This window comes from Vespula vulgaris, chromosome 24 (assembly GCF_905475345.1).
Source record: "Vespula vulgaris chromosome 24, iyVesVulg1.1, whole genome shotgun sequence".
NCBI classification, from domain to species: Eukaryota; Metazoa; Arthropoda; class Insecta; order Hymenoptera; family Vespidae; genus Vespula; species Vespula vulgaris.
Genome location: NC_066609.1, coordinates 2,052,501 through 2,069,859, shown reverse-complemented (window position 1 = coordinate 2,069,859; position 17,359 = coordinate 2,052,501). Strand labels below are relative to the sequence as shown.

The 17,359-nt window shown below is 33.4% G+C and overlaps 3 protein-coding genes across 8 annotated transcripts in view; 2 read left to right on the top strand and 1 right to left on the bottom strand.

Moving 5' to 3' along the window:
• Positions 1 to 1,094: 1,094 nt before the first annotated feature.
• Positions 1,095 to 9,252, top strand: LOC127072075 (fibril-forming collagen alpha chain-like). Its single transcript, XM_051012162.1, has 24 exons — positions 1,095 to 2,060; positions 2,763 to 2,810; positions 2,882 to 3,027; positions 3,203 to 3,268; positions 3,401 to 3,514; positions 3,585 to 3,714; positions 3,814 to 3,938; positions 4,038 to 4,244; positions 4,320 to 4,418; positions 4,505 to 4,613; positions 4,685 to 4,872; positions 4,951 to 5,167; positions 5,244 to 5,332; positions 5,412 to 5,735; positions 5,818 to 6,421; positions 6,493 to 6,626; positions 6,688 to 6,957; positions 7,038 to 7,253; positions 7,337 to 7,426; positions 7,510 to 7,891; positions 8,034 to 8,252; positions 8,344 to 8,513; positions 8,576 to 8,797; positions 8,892 to 9,252. Exons 1-24 carry the CDS (start codon positions 1,865 to 1,867, stop codon positions 9,036 to 9,038), a joined length of 4,512 nt encoding a protein of 1,503 aa, XP_050868119.1. The 5' UTR covers positions 1,095 to 1,864; the 3' UTR covers positions 9,039 to 9,252.
• Positions 9,253 to 9,455: 203 nt separating this feature from the next.
• On the top strand, positions 9,456 to 13,726 carry LOC127072086 (presenilin-1). Of its 5 annotated transcripts, XM_051012191.1 has the most exons (9): positions 9,837 to 9,897; positions 9,982 to 10,088; positions 10,152 to 10,390; positions 10,474 to 10,683; positions 10,754 to 10,974; positions 11,066 to 11,359; positions 11,419 to 11,660; positions 11,759 to 11,929; positions 13,389 to 13,726. In XM_051012191.1, the coding sequence occupies exons 1-8, from the start codon at positions 9,852 to 9,854 to the stop codon at positions 11,912 to 11,914; spliced, it is 1,515 nt and encodes a 504-aa protein (XP_050868148.1). In that variant the 5' UTR covers positions 9,837 to 9,851; the 3' UTR covers positions 11,915 to 11,929; positions 13,389 to 13,726. The 5 variants fall into 5 exon arrangements, with proteins under 5 accessions (XP_050868149.1, XP_050868151.1, XP_050868148.1 ...); XM_051012192.1 differs by lacking the exons at positions 9,837 to 9,897; positions 13,389 to 13,726 and adding an exon at positions 9,456 to 9,615 and having other exon boundaries at positions 9,936 to 10,088; positions 11,759 to 11,979; XM_051012194.1 differs by lacking the exons at positions 9,837 to 9,897; positions 13,389 to 13,726 and adding an exon at positions 9,473 to 9,615 and having other exon boundaries at positions 11,759 to 11,979.
• LOC127072077 (kinesin-like protein Klp98A) overlaps positions 13,364 to 17,359 on the bottom strand; it is a 16,416-nt gene continuing 12,420 nt past the window's right edge. For both annotated transcript variants that reach the window (XM_051012166.1, XM_051012167.1), the window contains 3 exons: positions 16,434 to 17,359; positions 15,301 to 15,570; positions 13,364 to 14,799 (listed from right to left, as the gene is read on the bottom strand). The exon at positions 16,434 to 17,359 is cut by the window's right edge and continues 313 nt beyond it. In XM_051012166.1, the coding sequence (XP_050868123.1) occupies positions 14,554 to 14,799; positions 15,301 to 15,570; positions 16,434 to 17,359 (1,442 nt within the window). In that variant the 3' untranslated portion in view covers positions 13,364 to 14,553. The remainder of the gene's footprint in view (positions 14,800 to 15,300; positions 15,571 to 16,433) is intronic.

Here is a 17,359-nt window from a genome sequence, read left to right as displayed (position 1 = left end):
ACAAACGTGTGATGTAAGACCGGTAGTAATAAGACCGATAAGATCTGTGTTTTCCATCAGGGCACATCTGATGCAGCCATCTCGCAAGCAATCTCTGATGCAGTACGCTCGTAAGATGACACATTATTAACATAAACGTTGAAGTATAAAGTCATTAATTACAAATGTTTTTTCTATCTCTTTTTTAGGAAAATTTAATAATAGTCGATCTAAGGGGCAGAAGATAAAAATAAAAAATGCAATATTTGATTGAATAAATTTTATGCATACACGTGTGTATATGTATTATATATAAATATATATATATATATATATATATATATATATATATATGTATATATTTATAATGGAAATATTATAATTTAAATAATAGGAATACAATAGTAATATTAATAATGAATATAACAAAATGGAGTTGAAGATAAAAATAAAAAAAAAAAAATGGGATTAATTGATCGAATAATCGTTAAAAATGATATCAAGATATAATTTAAATCCTACAATGGATTAAAAAGTAATATTATTACAATGAACATCATTAGATCATGGAAAATAACCAAAAGCTTTTAAAAGAAAATTTATTGAGATTCTTTCATGGAAAAGTAATAAAAGAGTATGTATGTTGCGACGATTGTCTCTTAGTTACACAATTGCGTTATTAGAAAGACGGTGTAACAACTCTGATTTATGCTATAAGGGTTTATAACTAAGCAAAATAGGAACACAGAAGTCAATGTGGTTTATTACGGTTATCGTCTTGTATAAAGTAAGATCGTGCTTGGTGGAATGCGGCCAAAACGATGATTGTCATTTAATAAAGTTATTAAGTGGAAATGGCGTTCTCTTAGTGTATCGGGACTGTAGATGTCACCGGCTAATAAAAATGAGGAAGAACGTAAGACACAAAGTAGGTCATACTTGGCTTACTTATAGTTAGCTCTGGATTGGAACCCGCATTTAAAGCAAGGACGTATGAAGTCATCATCTGGCAAATAAAAGTGCATTTACCCTATTTAGAATTAAACTCTGAAGCGACTTCCAATGAACAAAAAAAAAAAAAAAAGAAAGAAAGAAAGAAAGAAAAAGAAAAATAAGAATTATTGCTTATTTATTCAAAGAGAAAAAAAAAGGTATTAATTTTAAGGGATTAAATTGGATTTATAAACAAGTAGTAAACGTTTAAAAAAAAGGGACGATGTTCTTAACGAAAACAAATCACATTGGTATTAATTACGACGTACGTGCGAGATGATATTTTTATTAGGAAAAAGAAGAAAAAAAAAAGTAAAGATTCAACGAGACGTATCAAGAAGAAACGAGGATTTCCAAGATCTGATTGAAGTGATCGTATTGTTAAACCCATTACAGTTTCATCCACGTCGTTTTCTACCCTCTTATCATCGATCGTAATTAAACGTTCGAACGTATTATTTTTTTCTATATATATATATATACCAAATGAGAGTAGGAGAAGGAAGAGAAGTGGTAGTAAAGAGAGCTAAAATGTAGGAACGAGATCGGGGGATGCGGAAGAAGAAGGCGGTATGAGTTACACCGTCTTGCGTCTTGTAAACTAGAGGATGATGACCTCCCTTGAGTTACCGAGAGCATCTGCTAAATAGATATGTGAGACAACACGGCTGTCTCGAGTCTAGTTCGCCATCAGCATCGTAACAGAGCCGAGAGTCTCTACTCTAGGATCTCGAACGAGTTCTTCTTTCTTCTTCTTCTTCTTCTTCTTTTTCTTCTTCTTCTTTGTCTCCTTCTTCTTCTTCTTCTTCTATTTTCTTTTTCTTTTTATTTTTATTCTACCTATTATTCTTGTATTTCTTTGATATCACCAACGATAAAAGAGGGCACCTCGATGAGACGAGGGTACCTCGATTTGGCCGCTGGCCTTCTGATTTTACAATTTTTATTTTTACTACCCCAAGTATATTCGGTTAAAACGAGGCAGAGAAAACATCGACTTAGACAAGTCCAATCTCAGCAACCAGTTAACAGTGACTACAGCGAGTACGATTACTATGATAGTTATGAGGACTATGAGGATAAAAATGGTGAGTTATTTTAGAGGGATGAAATTTAATTGAATTTAAAGAGACAGTTGAATTAGGCTAAACATTTTTCTTTTTCTTTTTCTTTTTCTCTTTCTTTTTTTTTTTTTTTTTTTTCATTCAAATATTTTTAAATTATGTTAATTGTAATACGATTACTAAAAAAAAAAAGAAAAAAAAAAGAAAACTTGATCTATAACTGATCCTTTCTCAATTTATTATCATCATGGTCGTCATTATAATTATAACAATTTTTTCTATCTTTCTACATATGCATTCATACTTACCATTGTATATTATTCAAAATAAATGAAGAAGAAATTAAAAAAAAAAAATCTCAAAGCGGATATTGAAGTCTTATCATTACCGGAAGTCTTTAAATAGAATATCGCACTCGTTAACGCCTCGTATAAAACAATTAATTAATCGTTCGAATTAATTAATAAAACGCAATTAATATTTTTTTCATCCTCTTCCATTAATTCATACGCAATTTAATATAATTTCCGTTTAGATCTCTTATATATACCAATACTATTACTTAAGTCGAGGAAACTGATAACTAATTCCCGGAGAGTAAATATTTTTTTTTAATGTTTATTTTCTTTTATTTTCTTTTTTTTTTTAATTAAAGGTAAATAATTTATTGCTTAATAGTAAAATTATTTATCTTTTGATTTTAATATCACATTTGATTATATTCAGAAACATCGTCGTCGTCATCTATCCCCCCAACAAATATCAATAATTCAGGTAAATAATTTTTCAACGAATTTTTCAATCGATCAAACAAGATGAGATAAAATTCATTTTCTAAATTGCAGAACGTAGAAAAGAAACAATGGATCCGACCTTGTCACCGTTTAGATCAGAACTACCTACCGATTTATCTGCACCCCAAACAACAACACGATTCTTCGACCAAGAAGAATTGCATTCTACGGTTGAAACCTATAATAATAATAATCAAGTAAGAAGAAAAAGATGATTTTTAAAACGGATCACTAAAAACAATAATCTTCTAACGTAATAATTATCGATGAAAAATTATAATAAATATATTTAATTATTACAAATATATATATTAAATATTAAAATATATTAATTATTATAAATATATATAATTATTATTATTATATTGATAGTTAGCGACGGAAATTATACCCGGAGAAAGTAATCATATAAGTTCAGTGGCAATACCTGGACCACGTGTGAGTAATTTAATGGATATTAATTTCAAAATATAATTTATATATATGTAGTTTATTTTTCAAAGCTATTTTTAATATCAGAATATGAAATTCTTATTTAACGATATTTTTTAAGACGGATTTTAACGATAGGGACAACCTGGACGTCCAGGCGATAGTGGAAGACCGGGTGACGCAGGCTTTCCTGGACAACCGGGAACTCCTGGAATTCCAGGACCACCTGGACCACCTGGACCTCTACCTGATGTAACATAATCGTATTTAATATTATTGAAAATAGTTTGTGGAAGAGATGATGATTGATATCGTTTTGAAGGTGTCACTGTATTATCAACAACTTGCTCTATCTCAAGCGAGTGAAGATAAAGGTCCAACGGATGCTGCATTCAGGCCAGAGTATTATCTTCAAACAAACGTAGGTCCTGTTGGTCCCCGAGGACCTGCAGGTAATAAAGAATTATATTCACATATATTCAATTTTTTGTATATAAATCTTCGTTTAATATTATAACAAGTATATATATATTTTTCTTTTCTTTTTATAGGACCAGCAGGTTCACCTGGTCCACAAGGTTTCCAAGGTCTTCGTGGAGAACCTGGAGAACCTGGATTACCAGGTGCACCAGGAGCTCCTGGTCCACGAGGTTTGCCAGGATTGCCAGGAAGAGATGTGAGTGGAATATTACTTATTAAAGTTATTTTGAAAAAATAATTTTAAGCGAGTCATAACTCAATTTATGTATATGTACATATATATTAATGTATTTAGGGTGAAGGTGGTGAGAATGGAGAAATAGGTCCACCGGGGTCACCAGGACCATTAGGTCCAAGAGGACTTTCTGGAATGCCTGGTCTACCAGGTGTAAAAGGACATCGTGGCTTTCCAGGATTAGATGGTGCTAAAGGTGAACAAGGTATATCTGGAGAAAAAGGATCTGCAGGAGCACCTGGTCCGATGGGACCTATAGGACCAGTGGTAAGTATCAAACAATATAATGAGAATAATATTTTAATATGTAGGATAATATTAAATGTATGTACATATATTCAGGGTCCTGTTGGTCCACGCGGAGAAAGAGGCAGAGAGGGATTATCAGGTCCACCTGGAATAAGAGGAATCAATGGTCTTCCTGGACCACCAGGACAACCTGTAAGTAATCTGTAATAAACTCTTTAATATAAATTGAAATATATAAAGCAATTATTCTATATGATTTAATGTATACAATATTACAGGGTGCTTTAGGTAAACCCGGTCCACCTGGGTTCCCAGGTAATCCTGGAGTTAAAGGAGATCAAGGAGCTCAAGGTCCAAAAGGAAGTCAAGGCTTACAAGGTCCACGTGGTATGTACTATTTTTCATTTACTTTAATAGAATTGTTTTTTATTCACATTTTATATTTTACTTTTAAACAGGCGAAGCAGGACGTCCAGGACAGCCTGGAGAATCTGGTCCGCAAGGTTTACAAGGAAAAGATGGGATATCTGGTGAAAAAGGAAGTCCAGGAACACCTGGTTCAGTTGGTTTACCTGGCTTCCCTGGATCACGTGGACAGCCTGGTATACCAGGTAATCCTGGTTTATCAGGAGCTAAGGGAATGCCTGTAAGAAAACTTGATTATTTATTATAAATACATTTAATTGATCGTATATATTTTTATATTGTAAAAAAAAATATTTAGGGATTGCCTGGTGAAAGAGGTTTTAAAGGTGACGTTGGAACAAAAGGAGAACAAGGAGCACCTGGTCCACGTGGTTTTCCAGGACCACCTGGTCCCGAAGGAAAAAGAGGAAAACGAGGATTACATGGCCCGATAGGAGCACCTGGATCACCTGGTGAACGTGGCACGCCAGGAATACGTGGCTTGCCTGGATCCGATGGTCCTATGGGCCCTAAAGGTTTATTATTCAACATAATATTTATTTATAAGACACAACTGATTTAACATTTATATTATTAACATATTTATTTTAGGTCAACCTGGTGATCGTGGACCCACAGGACCAATAGGTTCGAAAGGAACAATGGGAGATCCAGGTCGTCCGGGATCTCCCGGAATACAGGTATGTACATGAACATATATACATGTAATGAAAAAGCAAATTTATATGAAACAGAAAGATCACATTTTTAATGTAACAGGGTGTGCGTGGTATAACGGGCCGTCCTGGTTCACCTGGTAAACCAGGTAATGTAGGGGAACGTGGAATTCAAGGTGCAGATGGAAAACCTGGCGAACAAGGTCCGCAAGGACCACAAGGTTTACCTGGATCATTAGGTCCAGCAGGAGAGAAAGGTTTTCCAGGTGAAGCTGGCAAAGATGGTGAACCTGGTAATCCTGGACCACCTGGACCTAGAGGTGACGCAGGTAAAGAAGGTTCTCCAGGATTACAAGGACCACCAGGACCACCTGGCAGTGCTGGAGAAAGAGGACCTCAGGGATTACCTGGGCCTAGAGGTTTTCAGGTTAATGTCACAATATAACAGTATAATTGTTGATATAATCACTCTAATCGAAATAATAATAAACACATTTTATTTTTCGTAGGGTATTCCTGGAATTTCTGGCAATCCTGGAATACCAGGTAAAGATGGTGAAGTGGGTGTTCAAGGACCTCCTGGTCCCACGGGTTCTGCTGGAAATAGAGGCGAGCGTGGTTTTCCCGGTGAAAGGGGATTAATTGGAGCACCAGGATTGGCAGGAGCTAGAGGAGAACCAGGCATTCAAGGTGTCGACGGGCCTCCTGGACTTCCTGGGCTTAAAGGAGATATGGGACATCCTGGTCCACCAGGATTGGTGGGTTTACCTGGAATACGTGGCTTCCCTGGAGAATCTGGACAGAAAGGTGAAAGAGGAATGATGGGTCCAGTTGGACCGGAAGGACCGCCTGGTCGTATTGGAGAACGGGGCCCGCAAGGTCAAGTAGGTCTTCCAGGACTTCCTGGAGAGCCAGCTGAAAGAGGAGATACAGGTTTGCCAGGTCCGCCAGGTGAGACAGGAGCTCCAGGTGCGCAAGGAGAAAGAGGACCTCAAGGTCTACAGGGATTGCAAGGATTTCCAGGGCAGCAAGGACTTATTGGACTTCCAGGCTTGAAAGGAGATCGTGGTTATCCAGGTCCGAAAGGAGATCAAGGGAATCCAGGATTAGCTGGTAATAAAACATTTTATATCAAATATTATACAATAATGAGACGTGTATTATTCATCAGTATTTATTAACAGGTAGTCCAGGTGAAGTAGGACCACCAGGTTTAACGGGCCTAACTGGTGCAAAAGGAATACGAGGAGAACCTGGTCCTAGAGGAGAAGTAGGTTCTATAGGTTCTCCTGGACCAGCAGGCGTAACCGGACAACCCGTGAGTATTTGCTTTTTTTTTTACCATATAAATATAGATATTAATTAGAATTTTATTATAGGGATTGCCTGGCATAGCTGGTCCTGCAGGTCCACCTGGACTGCCTGGTATTAAAGGTAATGCTGGAGATACGGGAAGACCAGGGAATCCTGGTTCTATAGGAAATCCTGGTATTCCTGGTGCAGACGGAAATAAAGGTGAAAGTGGAGCACAAGGCCCACCAGGTCTGATAGGATCACAAGGACCGCAAGGTTTACCAGGAGAACGAGGTTTGCCAGGACTTCCTGGTCCATCGGGATTAGTAGGTGCTAGAGGAATACGCGGAGCTACTGTAAGAAAATTATTTCAATAACATTTATATTCATTTCATTATATTCACTGGCATGCAATTATATTATTATATTTTGTTAGGGTGAAACAGGCTTACCAGGAAAGCCAGGAGTAGAGGGACCGCCTGGACCCCCAGGATTGATAGGTCCTGTTGGACCTCCTGGTCCTATTGGGGAACAAGGTCCCGAAGGACCTTCTGGTAAACCAGGTCCACCTGGAATAAGTGGTCGACCTGGTGACAAAGGACCACCAGGTGCTATTGGAGTAGAAGGACCATCTGGGCCTCCTGGTATACCTGTAAGTTCTAATCCAACTTCATTAATTTATTTATCAAAGTTTCTAAACGCGTAAATTAATTTCTATGATATATTAATATATAGGGACCTCCGGGTAATGCTGGATTATCTGGTCCTATCGGAGAACGTGGTCCAAAAGGAGAAATGGGACCACAAGGTGTAGAAGGACCACAGGTATATTTTATATCTTCAATATAAAATTTTATCAATCAGATGTAAAGTTAGAAAAAAATTGTATTAATAAATAATTATCGTAGGGTGCTAGAGGAAAGCCTGGTCCAGTAGGTATACAAGGTGCAAAGGGTGAACGTGGCGATGAAGGTGCGAAAGGTGCTAAAGGACATCGTGGATTCAATGGATTACAAGGTTTACCTGGATCGCCAGGAATTCCTGGAGATAAAGGTATTCCAGGAGCGCCTGGTTTACCAGGAAAAGAGGGAGAACCTGGTGTTAGAGGAAGTCCTGGTAGAGATGGAAATCCTGGCTTGATTGGACTTACTGGTAATCCAGGACCAAGAGGACCTCCTGGAGAAGAAGGTCGACATGGATTACCAGGTCCACCTGGTCCACCAGGACCACCAGGACCTCCTGGAGAACTTGGATTAGGATATGATGCTGCTTCGTTGGCAGCTTTCTTAGGTATCACATGTTTACTTTCAATATAAAACTCAATCTTTTCATGTTATCCCCTAATATGTAAAAATAATAAAAATATAGAATTGTTCAAATGGAAAACAATAAAGTTTTAATATGTAACAATTGATTTTACGTTCTCATTTAGGACAAAGCCAAACAAAAGGACCCGATCCATTAGTAGGCGATGAGCCAGCAAGATTTTTTGGCAAAGAAATTACGGAAGAGGAACGTAAAAGTCTCGTATTGAAAGCTTATGAGCAATTAAAATCGTCCTTCCAAAAATTAATTAAACCGGATGGACAGAAAAATTCGCCAGCTAAAACTTGCAGAGATTTGTTTGTTGCCTATCCGGAAAAAACATCTGGTAACTTAATTTTGCATCAGGGATATATGTATATATGTTAAACATATATATACAAAGAGATATATTTTACAAGAATATATATATTTTTTAGGAGAATATTGGATTGATCCAAACGAAGGTGACGCACGAGATGCGATCTTAGTTTATTGCGACTCTGAGAAACATGCAACGTGTATTTTACCAAATCCATCTCGTACAGGAGAGATTAATTACATAGGTGAACAGCAAGAAGTTTGGTTGAGTGAAATAGGAGATGCAAAGGTAATATATTTCATTATTAATCATTATACGTCGTACACGTTAAATATTATTATTATTAATAGATCATGTATAAAGCAGACAGCAATCAAATAAGTTTCTTGCAATTGCTTTCAAAACATGCCCAACAGAATATAACTTATCATTGCAAAAATAGTGTTGCATATTTTGATTCTGAACGAAAGAGTTATAGAAGAAGTATGAAACTTCTTGCTTGGAACGATGTTGAAATAATGCCACGTGGTAATCAACGTTTGCGATATGATATGATTGTAGACGAATGCAGAGTATGTATTAGTTTTTAATAATTAACTTTACCAAGCAGATCTATATATATATACATATATTTAATTAATTAATTAATTTTATTAATTTATATAGTTACGTCCTGATCATTGGAGTCAAACTATTGTTTCATACAACTCGGATAAACCAGTAAGACTTCCTATAATAGACGTAGCTCTGCGAGACATTGGACTACCTGATCAGATTTTCTCTATCGAAGTAGGACCAGCTTGTTATCAATAAAAGGATCAAAATTTATTATCTACTATAAGCACATTAAGATACTTAATAGGAACGTATATGTCTTCCGTATAATTTTTACATTTATAAACTATGTTTTTATTAAAATAATATTGAATCGTGATCTTTTGTATTATACAACATACACGTGAACTTGCAACAAGTATGATAGCTTAGAGATATAGATCTTTCAGGATTTTCATTATCAAAATTATTTATAAAGGTATGTGGCCATCTTTTTTTCTTTACTTTAAAATTTATTAATATTCTTGTCATATGGATAATTGAAAATTTCAAGGACTTTTTTCATTCCTTTAAAATTATTGATCGTAAATTAATAAACTTTGTCGTAAGCAAGTATAGCAAGTAGTTCGTAATCTAATCAACAGAGGCGTTGTTGTAGTTCACTGTTAACGTCAGCCATTGTCATCGTTGCTTAAGTTTCTTATATCTGTATCGTGTCAATAAAAAAATTAAAAAAAAAAATCAACGAGTGCTTGTGGATGAGTATACTTTTGAGTATTAACGTTACTATCGAAGAAAAAATTTGCTGATAAAGTGATAATATTAAAAGAGAAACGTAAGACGACATTATTAATTATTAGTTATATAAAGTAGGTGTAAATTAAAACGCATCATATATCGTCATTGACTATTCCATAAAATTTCTTCTTGAAGTTTAGTTATATCGAGAAAAATATTTTTATTTCGGAGAATATTTTGTATTTTTATTTTTATTTTTATTTTTATTTTTATTTTTATTTTGGAGCATTAGTGATTTATTCCTAGAATTTTTGAACTTTTTCAGTACAACGAATGCATAAAGTCATAAAAAAACAAGGAAACTATTATACAGATAAAAGTAGTATCAATTATAAGTTTTTATTTATATTTGTTTAGACTAATAAATTTTGATGAATGTCTGAGAGTGATTACGATTCGGCAGACGAGTACACGAGCCTGATGGACGGTCACGTTGCAGAGTCTCGTTCAGATGACCTAAGTTTGGTCAATGAACGGCGAAAGAGACGATTAAGAGTAGAAAATGAACAGGTAATTCTTAAAATTTCTATAGATTATTTTCTTAATTTATACTTAACTGATTTTGATTCTTAGTCAGGAATTGGAGTTCCTCAGGTAGAAACAAGATCTGCAACGAATTTAAGAGAGTACGGTACATCTGTATTTGCTTGTAGCTCTTCACGACGAAGACATTTTAGATATAATGAAGAAGAAGAATTAAAATATGGAGCGGCACATGTCATTAAACTGTTTGTACCTGTTTCTCTTTGTATGCTAGTAGTAGTGACTACAATCAGTTCTGTGACTTTTTACACGAGTAAAGGAATGTACCTGTAAGCTATACAAAATTATTTATAATTACATTTTAATATTAATTCTTCTTGAAGAATCATTGGATTTAATTTCTATTTTACAGAGTTTACACTCCGTTTCATGAAGATAGCCCTGATACAAGTACAAAAGTTTGGCAGGCATTTGCCAATTCTTTAATACTCATAAGTATCATAGTATGCATGACCGTGATACTTATTATCTTATATAAATATAAATTTTACAAAGCAATACACTTATGGTTAATTATAAGTTCCTTATTATTGCTATCAATGTTTTCTGTGCTTTATTGCGAGTAAGTATCGATTATAAAGATATATTTACTATCACAAATATTATTTCCTAAACTTCTTCATTTGTTATAGGCAAGTTCTAAAAACATATAACATTCCAATGGATCTATTTACATTAGGAATAGTTTTATGGAATTTTGGGATGGTTGGAATGATATGTATTCATTGGCAAGGTCCCTTACAACTTCAACAAGCTTATTTAATATTCATTTCTGCTTTGATGGCTCTTGTTTTTATTAAGTATTTACCCGAATGGACAGTATGGGCAGTTTTAGCTGTAATAAGTATTTGGGGTAAGGTTTATCACGTTAATTCTATTATTGTATTATTGTTTGAAAAGAAAAATAACGTAATATATTTTATATGCGTGCTTATTTATTTCAGATTTGATAGCTGTTTTATCACCAAAAGGACCATTAAGAATTTTAGTGGAAACGGCACAAGAAAGAAACGAATCGATTTTCCCAGCTCTCATATACTCTTCAACGATTTTGTATACGTTTGTAAACACTGTAACTTATGCTGGATATGTACAAGCAACGACAATGACAGCGACAACAGATTCTACGGATCAAGAAACAACTGTGCCTTCTGACACAGGAACGGATGAGCAAAATAATCCTGCATCAGGAGATGCAGAAGAAGGTGGTTTCACACTCGAATGGATAGAAACGCATGGTAATTACACCGAAGTATATGTATGAAAGTTATTCTATAATTGTATCTCTTCTACATAGGGGATCGTAGTGCGAGACGTGCTCAAGAAGTGCTTGAAAATGCGGTACCATCGACAGACGATTCTAGACTACCTCAAAATCTTCCTGCGGAAACACAGGCTCAGCAAATCCCTATTGTTCAAGAGGAACGTGGTGTCAAATTGGGCCTTGGTGATTTCATATTTTATAGCGTACTTGTTGGAAAAGCATCAAGTTATGGCGATTGGAATACAACTTTAGCATGCTTTGTCGCCATACTCATAGTATGTTTATATACATATATATATATATACACACACACACACACATTTTTTTAATTATAATCAGTAATGTCTTTATGAAAATACTAATATATTTTTAGGGACTCTGCTTGACACTGCTACTTTTGGCGATATTCAAGAAAGCATTACCTGCATTACCAATCTCCATTTCTTTTGGTTTAACATTCTACTTTGCTACAAGGGTTATCGTAGCACCATTCGCAGATAATTTAGCCAGTGTGCAAGTCTTCATTTAATTCTATGTCTGATAAGTATGACTCTATTTTATTCTAATTTATTATATAAATAATAGTACCAATTTGTCAACTTTTTCTTTTTTTTCCCCACTATGTTTTTATAATCATTTCTTATGTTCGGTCTTGTCATTTTTCATATTCCTTCAGAATACATACGTGTAAATTTTCAAAATTGTACAAAGATAAAGATATACGTACGTTTATACATCACTTACACACATATATATAATATATATATATATACACACAGAGAAAGAGAATGTGAGAAAATATAAAAAACTAATGGAAAAAAATAATGAAAGAGAATTACGTATTTTTAAATAATTATGAATTTGTTATGGAAAATATATCAAGTCTATTTCACACAAAGAAAGAGAGAATTATCGATCAGGTATTTAACAATACAAAATGAAAAAAAAAAACAAAAAGAAGAAAAGCAATAGATTCGTTTGTAGATATTTTATATACAATTAATTTCAATTTGACTACTTATTGTACAATATTTGATATAACATTTTGGTCGTTTCAAAGATGTCTACTTTAACATATTTTTCAAATCGTTAGAGCAAGCTATATGACAATTTATTGTACTTTTTTCTTTCTTAAACGTAGCGCAGATCACGAAGATCAGGTATAAAAAAAGTGAACGCGATAAATATGTGTGTCGGAAGTCGTATTAAACTTTTGAGGTATAATTGTTCATTCCAATAAGTTGATCTAGTCTTTTCAACCAATTTAGGTTGAAAGTTATAACTTGGGGTTTGAAGTTCATTTTATATACACTGCCATGAAACAATTATGCATCAGAGATAATGACTATATATATATATATTGCTAACTTAAAAAAGAAAAAATATATATATATTAAAGTATGACAATTTTAAGGAATGTGTATTTTTTTCTTTTTTATTTTCTCTTTTTGTTTGTTTTTTTTTGTTCATCTTTTCTTTCTTTCTTTTTTTTTTTTTTTTTCAAATGCATCATTTTCATATCGCGTGAAATGTGAAGGATTAATAATAAAAAAGAAAAAAAGAGCAAATCTGAGATCTTTATAGCCACATGAAAAAGCCACGAATATTATATTACAAAAGTTGATAATATCATTTTGTGGCATTGTTGTTTTCAACCCAAGAACATTCTTTCTTTCTTTCTTTTTTTTTTTTAATTCTTTGTATTTTTATTTTCTATATGCTTATATGTACGTAAGTTATTTCTCTTTCTCTCAAAAAAGCAGCCGATTATTTTGGAGTAGTTTAATAGAAATGTCAGGTCCATTGACAAGCATTATGCAACGATTATTTTTGTTCAATCTTAATTCGTATTAACTCATCACATAACTCTTTCTTTTTTCCACGAAACGTAATATGCATATACATATATATATATTTCTTTATTTATTTTTTTTTTTTAATTTTAATTTTTATTTTTATTTTATTATTATTATTATTATTATTTTTTTTTTTTATAATCTAAGTGATCTTTCGGAAGAACTTGAACAGAGCGATATGATGATATCCTTGCACACTCCGAACACAACGATAATAAAATAATCGAAAGATATTAGATCTGCGCAAAGAAGTGGAAATTATTAATAGAGCGATATGACGATACTTCTGTGGTAATAATAATAAAATATTTAATGTTACTAATCAAATAAAATAACTTCACGATATTAAATCTGCGTAAAGGAAATTATTGAATTAATACAATTCTCAGTCAGTAATTATCAGTCATGATCGAATAAAGAAGAAGTAAAAGAAAATGATAATAGCGAGATGTAAATCGAATTTTTTTTTTTTTTTTTTTTTTAAATATAACTACATTAGCGAAACAAAATGAGATTCATATAAGTGTTTTCAATGAAATTCTTGAAAATCGTCCATAGAGAAGATAGTTTAGCAATAAGTATTATAAATAATAACATAAATATATCACTCTAATAATATATATTGTACGTGTGTACTGTAAAATATTCAACTCTCTTTTTTATGCCACCCAGAAACACCATTTAACTTTTTTTCTTCTGTGTTTTCTCTCTCTCTCTCTTTCTCTCTCTCAATCACTTTTTCTTTTCTAAACGATAGCAGAGAGCAATATCTAAATAACAATTACACGCATTAATATTTGCATTTCCGCGATCACTGGATATATATATATATATATATATATATATATATATATATCATAAAAGATGTATAAGATGGGCCAAAAGTTCTTAGATGATTTTATCAATCAATTAATCTTTCACAAGACTATTTAGGTTCATAATTAGGCTTGCAGTTTTACAAGCTAAGCTTGTGGTTTTATTAATATACAAAAAGAAAAATTATTATTACTATTATCATTATTGTTGTTGTTATTAACAGCTTCTCGAAAAAGAGTAATTGATTTTTAAAAATTTTATTAAGAACTTTTGCTCAATCCAACCGTTAAATCGATCATCATCCCCACTCTTCCCCGTCCTTGTCACCATCTTTCTATTTCGGTCTCGTTGCGTTAAATATGTACTTCAGAAAAAATATTTCCTTCGATAATATGCGCATCCGTGTCTCACGATGAGATAAAATCGTTATAAAAAATACAAGAAAAATTATATAAGAGATAAACAACACGCTTGTGTGTGTTTCCCTACACACCTTTTAACTAGTTCCATATTTGCTGCTTTCGAATGTACCTCGTCTGAAAAAGTAACTAAACTCCAGTAAGGATTGCTTGTCTATATTACTTAGGTTCCCATTATATTTATATAATGGCCTACACTGAGGCAATTTCGAGCAGACTTGAATTAATCGTCTAAGATATTCCTCGAGTTGTTTTCTACGTTGCCGTGCGACCACTTCGTTTCTTGGAAAGAAAAGTCGAGGAGGAAAACGTATTCCTGCTACCTGCAAAAATAAACAAAACAGGTTTCATATACACAAGATGTTTCATTAATAGGCCAAATATCTTATTTATTTTTGAAGTTGTTAATCAAAAAAAGAAAAAAAGAAGTTATTACGATGCATCTAACGATGATAAGAAAAATTTTATCGATATCAATTAATTTTAATTAAGAATCGATAAATGATATTATGTAGTTCAAGATCATGATGTAATAGGTCGTTGAACCCGTCCTGATATCGATTACCTTGAAATGGCATTTAAAATGATTTTGAAGGGAGATATTTTTTTATACGATACATATGTATGTGAGACCAAAAGATTTTCAAGTGATTTTAAAAATTAATTTTTTTTTTCGAGATTTTTTAAGCTACTTCTTTTTTTCCTTTTCAAATCGTAAAATCTAGAAGAACTTTTGACCCACTTTGTGTACGATTTATGACGTATATATATATATATAAATTCGTTTGATTTATTAGAATGAATGGAAGAAAAATGATGTATACCTTACAACCATATTTCTTACTCATCGAAATATACAACTCTCGAAAGGTTCTATATCTTCTTAGCAACGTCCAAGTGTCATCTTGCGCTACGATTCGTACTTCGTATTCATAATGACTGTAAGTACCAGCTCCACGTATTACGTACGAAGGTACGCTGATGATCATGTTGATCACGTTATCACAATCACCATCGTTTCCTATTAAAGATGGTAGAGACCTCGTAATTGTTAAGGAATAAGGACTGCTCAAACGATCGCTACGATTTTGGCTCTAAAAAATATAAAAATGATTCATATTATTATTATTTTATATATAATGTTTATCTTATAAAAAAAATCGTGTGTGTGTATGTGTGTATATATTATAAATTTTTATTATCTAATATTATATATAATATTATACTATAATATTATATATAATTTTATTATATAATATATATATATTACACACACATGTATATATTAAAATCTATATAAAATCTCATAGTACAGTAACACTTTAAGCGATTCATTACATAAGGATTAAGTACGATAACACCCTAACATGTATATCATTTTGAAAAGAGAAACTCTAAAAGTTCTTTTTTTTGTTTAATATTTATCACTACATTTCTATTAATAGAAACACATTTATACGGAAATATGCTACAGCGTTGGTAGAGAAAGGTACAGATGTTCCATGACATGACCATCCAAGGTCATCTGATTTAACTATGCGTGACTACTTTCTTTTCATGCGAGGGAGTAAAGGGGAACATATAAAGGATCGCGTGTATACATATACCGCCTTTGTGCCATGTGATATAGAGCGGAGAACACAAGTAGAGAATTCAAGAAGCGGGTTGTATGGTGTCACAAAGTATATGCCGGAAAAGGTATGGCAAGAGTTGGATTACCATGTGGACATCTGCTAACTCATATGTTGTTCATATAATCGAATCTTTATAATGCGATATACTTTAACTTTTTCTTTCTTTTTTCTTCCTTTCTCTTTAAAAATAATATGCACGTGAAAGTTATATATACGTATATAGTACTTGTGCAATCAAGGACCATTTAAAGTGTTAGCAAATTATAAATATAATGTGTAGTCCGATTAGAAAAAAAAAAGAGAGAGAGAGAGAGAGAACTTACGGTTAGATAGACCGTAGAATAGCCACGCCCGGAGGATATTCTCGAGACCATTGACTCTGAAGAAACATTTTCTTCGTTATTAGGCCTATTGTTTCTAAATAGATGAGATCTGGTTGTAGCTACGGTCAAAAGGGTTGCAGAATTATTCGTAGACGTTATGTCGCGATATGAATTGGTATCAATTTGCGTACGATCATCGCCGTCGCCATTGCCGGCGCCATTACCGCTGCCATTACCGCCGCCATTACCACCGCCATTACCGGCGCCATTACCGCCGCCATTATTCGTCGATAATCTATCCTCGTTATTTAGGAAAGATTTTGGATTTTTACGTTCGTCCTCCAACAACGATACCTCCAATTCGATCTGTTGCTTTTGAAGATCTTGAAGGATCGATATTTGACGATTAAGATCCTCTTTCGAGGGTGTACTCGCTTCGAGACATCTCATAACCATCATACGTTGACGTGCTATTCTTTGGTTCAATCTCTTCATAGCCGGATTCGATTGAATCGGAGATTCCAACGAATCCTGCAATATCTCATCGTCGTTTTCCATTGTTGAATTTGTAATTGAACGTGTATTCAACGTATCATTGTCATCCTTTAGAATCTCAGTATTACTGGTACTCTCATTGGAAGACTTCCTTTCAATTTCCTTCTTCGATTTTCTACGTTTTTCTTCTTCTATTTTCACTTCTTTTTCCTCTTTTTTAACATTTGAATACAAATTTGTTGAACAACATTCACCGTTGGCTAGTTCTTCTTCCTCTTCCTCTTCTTTTTCATCTTCTTCTTCTTCCTCTTCTCCTTCCTCCTCCTCTTCGTCCACATCTTCCTCATCCTCTTCTTTCTTCTTCGCTTCCTTATCACTCATTTCTCTTTCTAATTTCTCTTGATTATGTTCGTCGATCGCATGAAATAGGA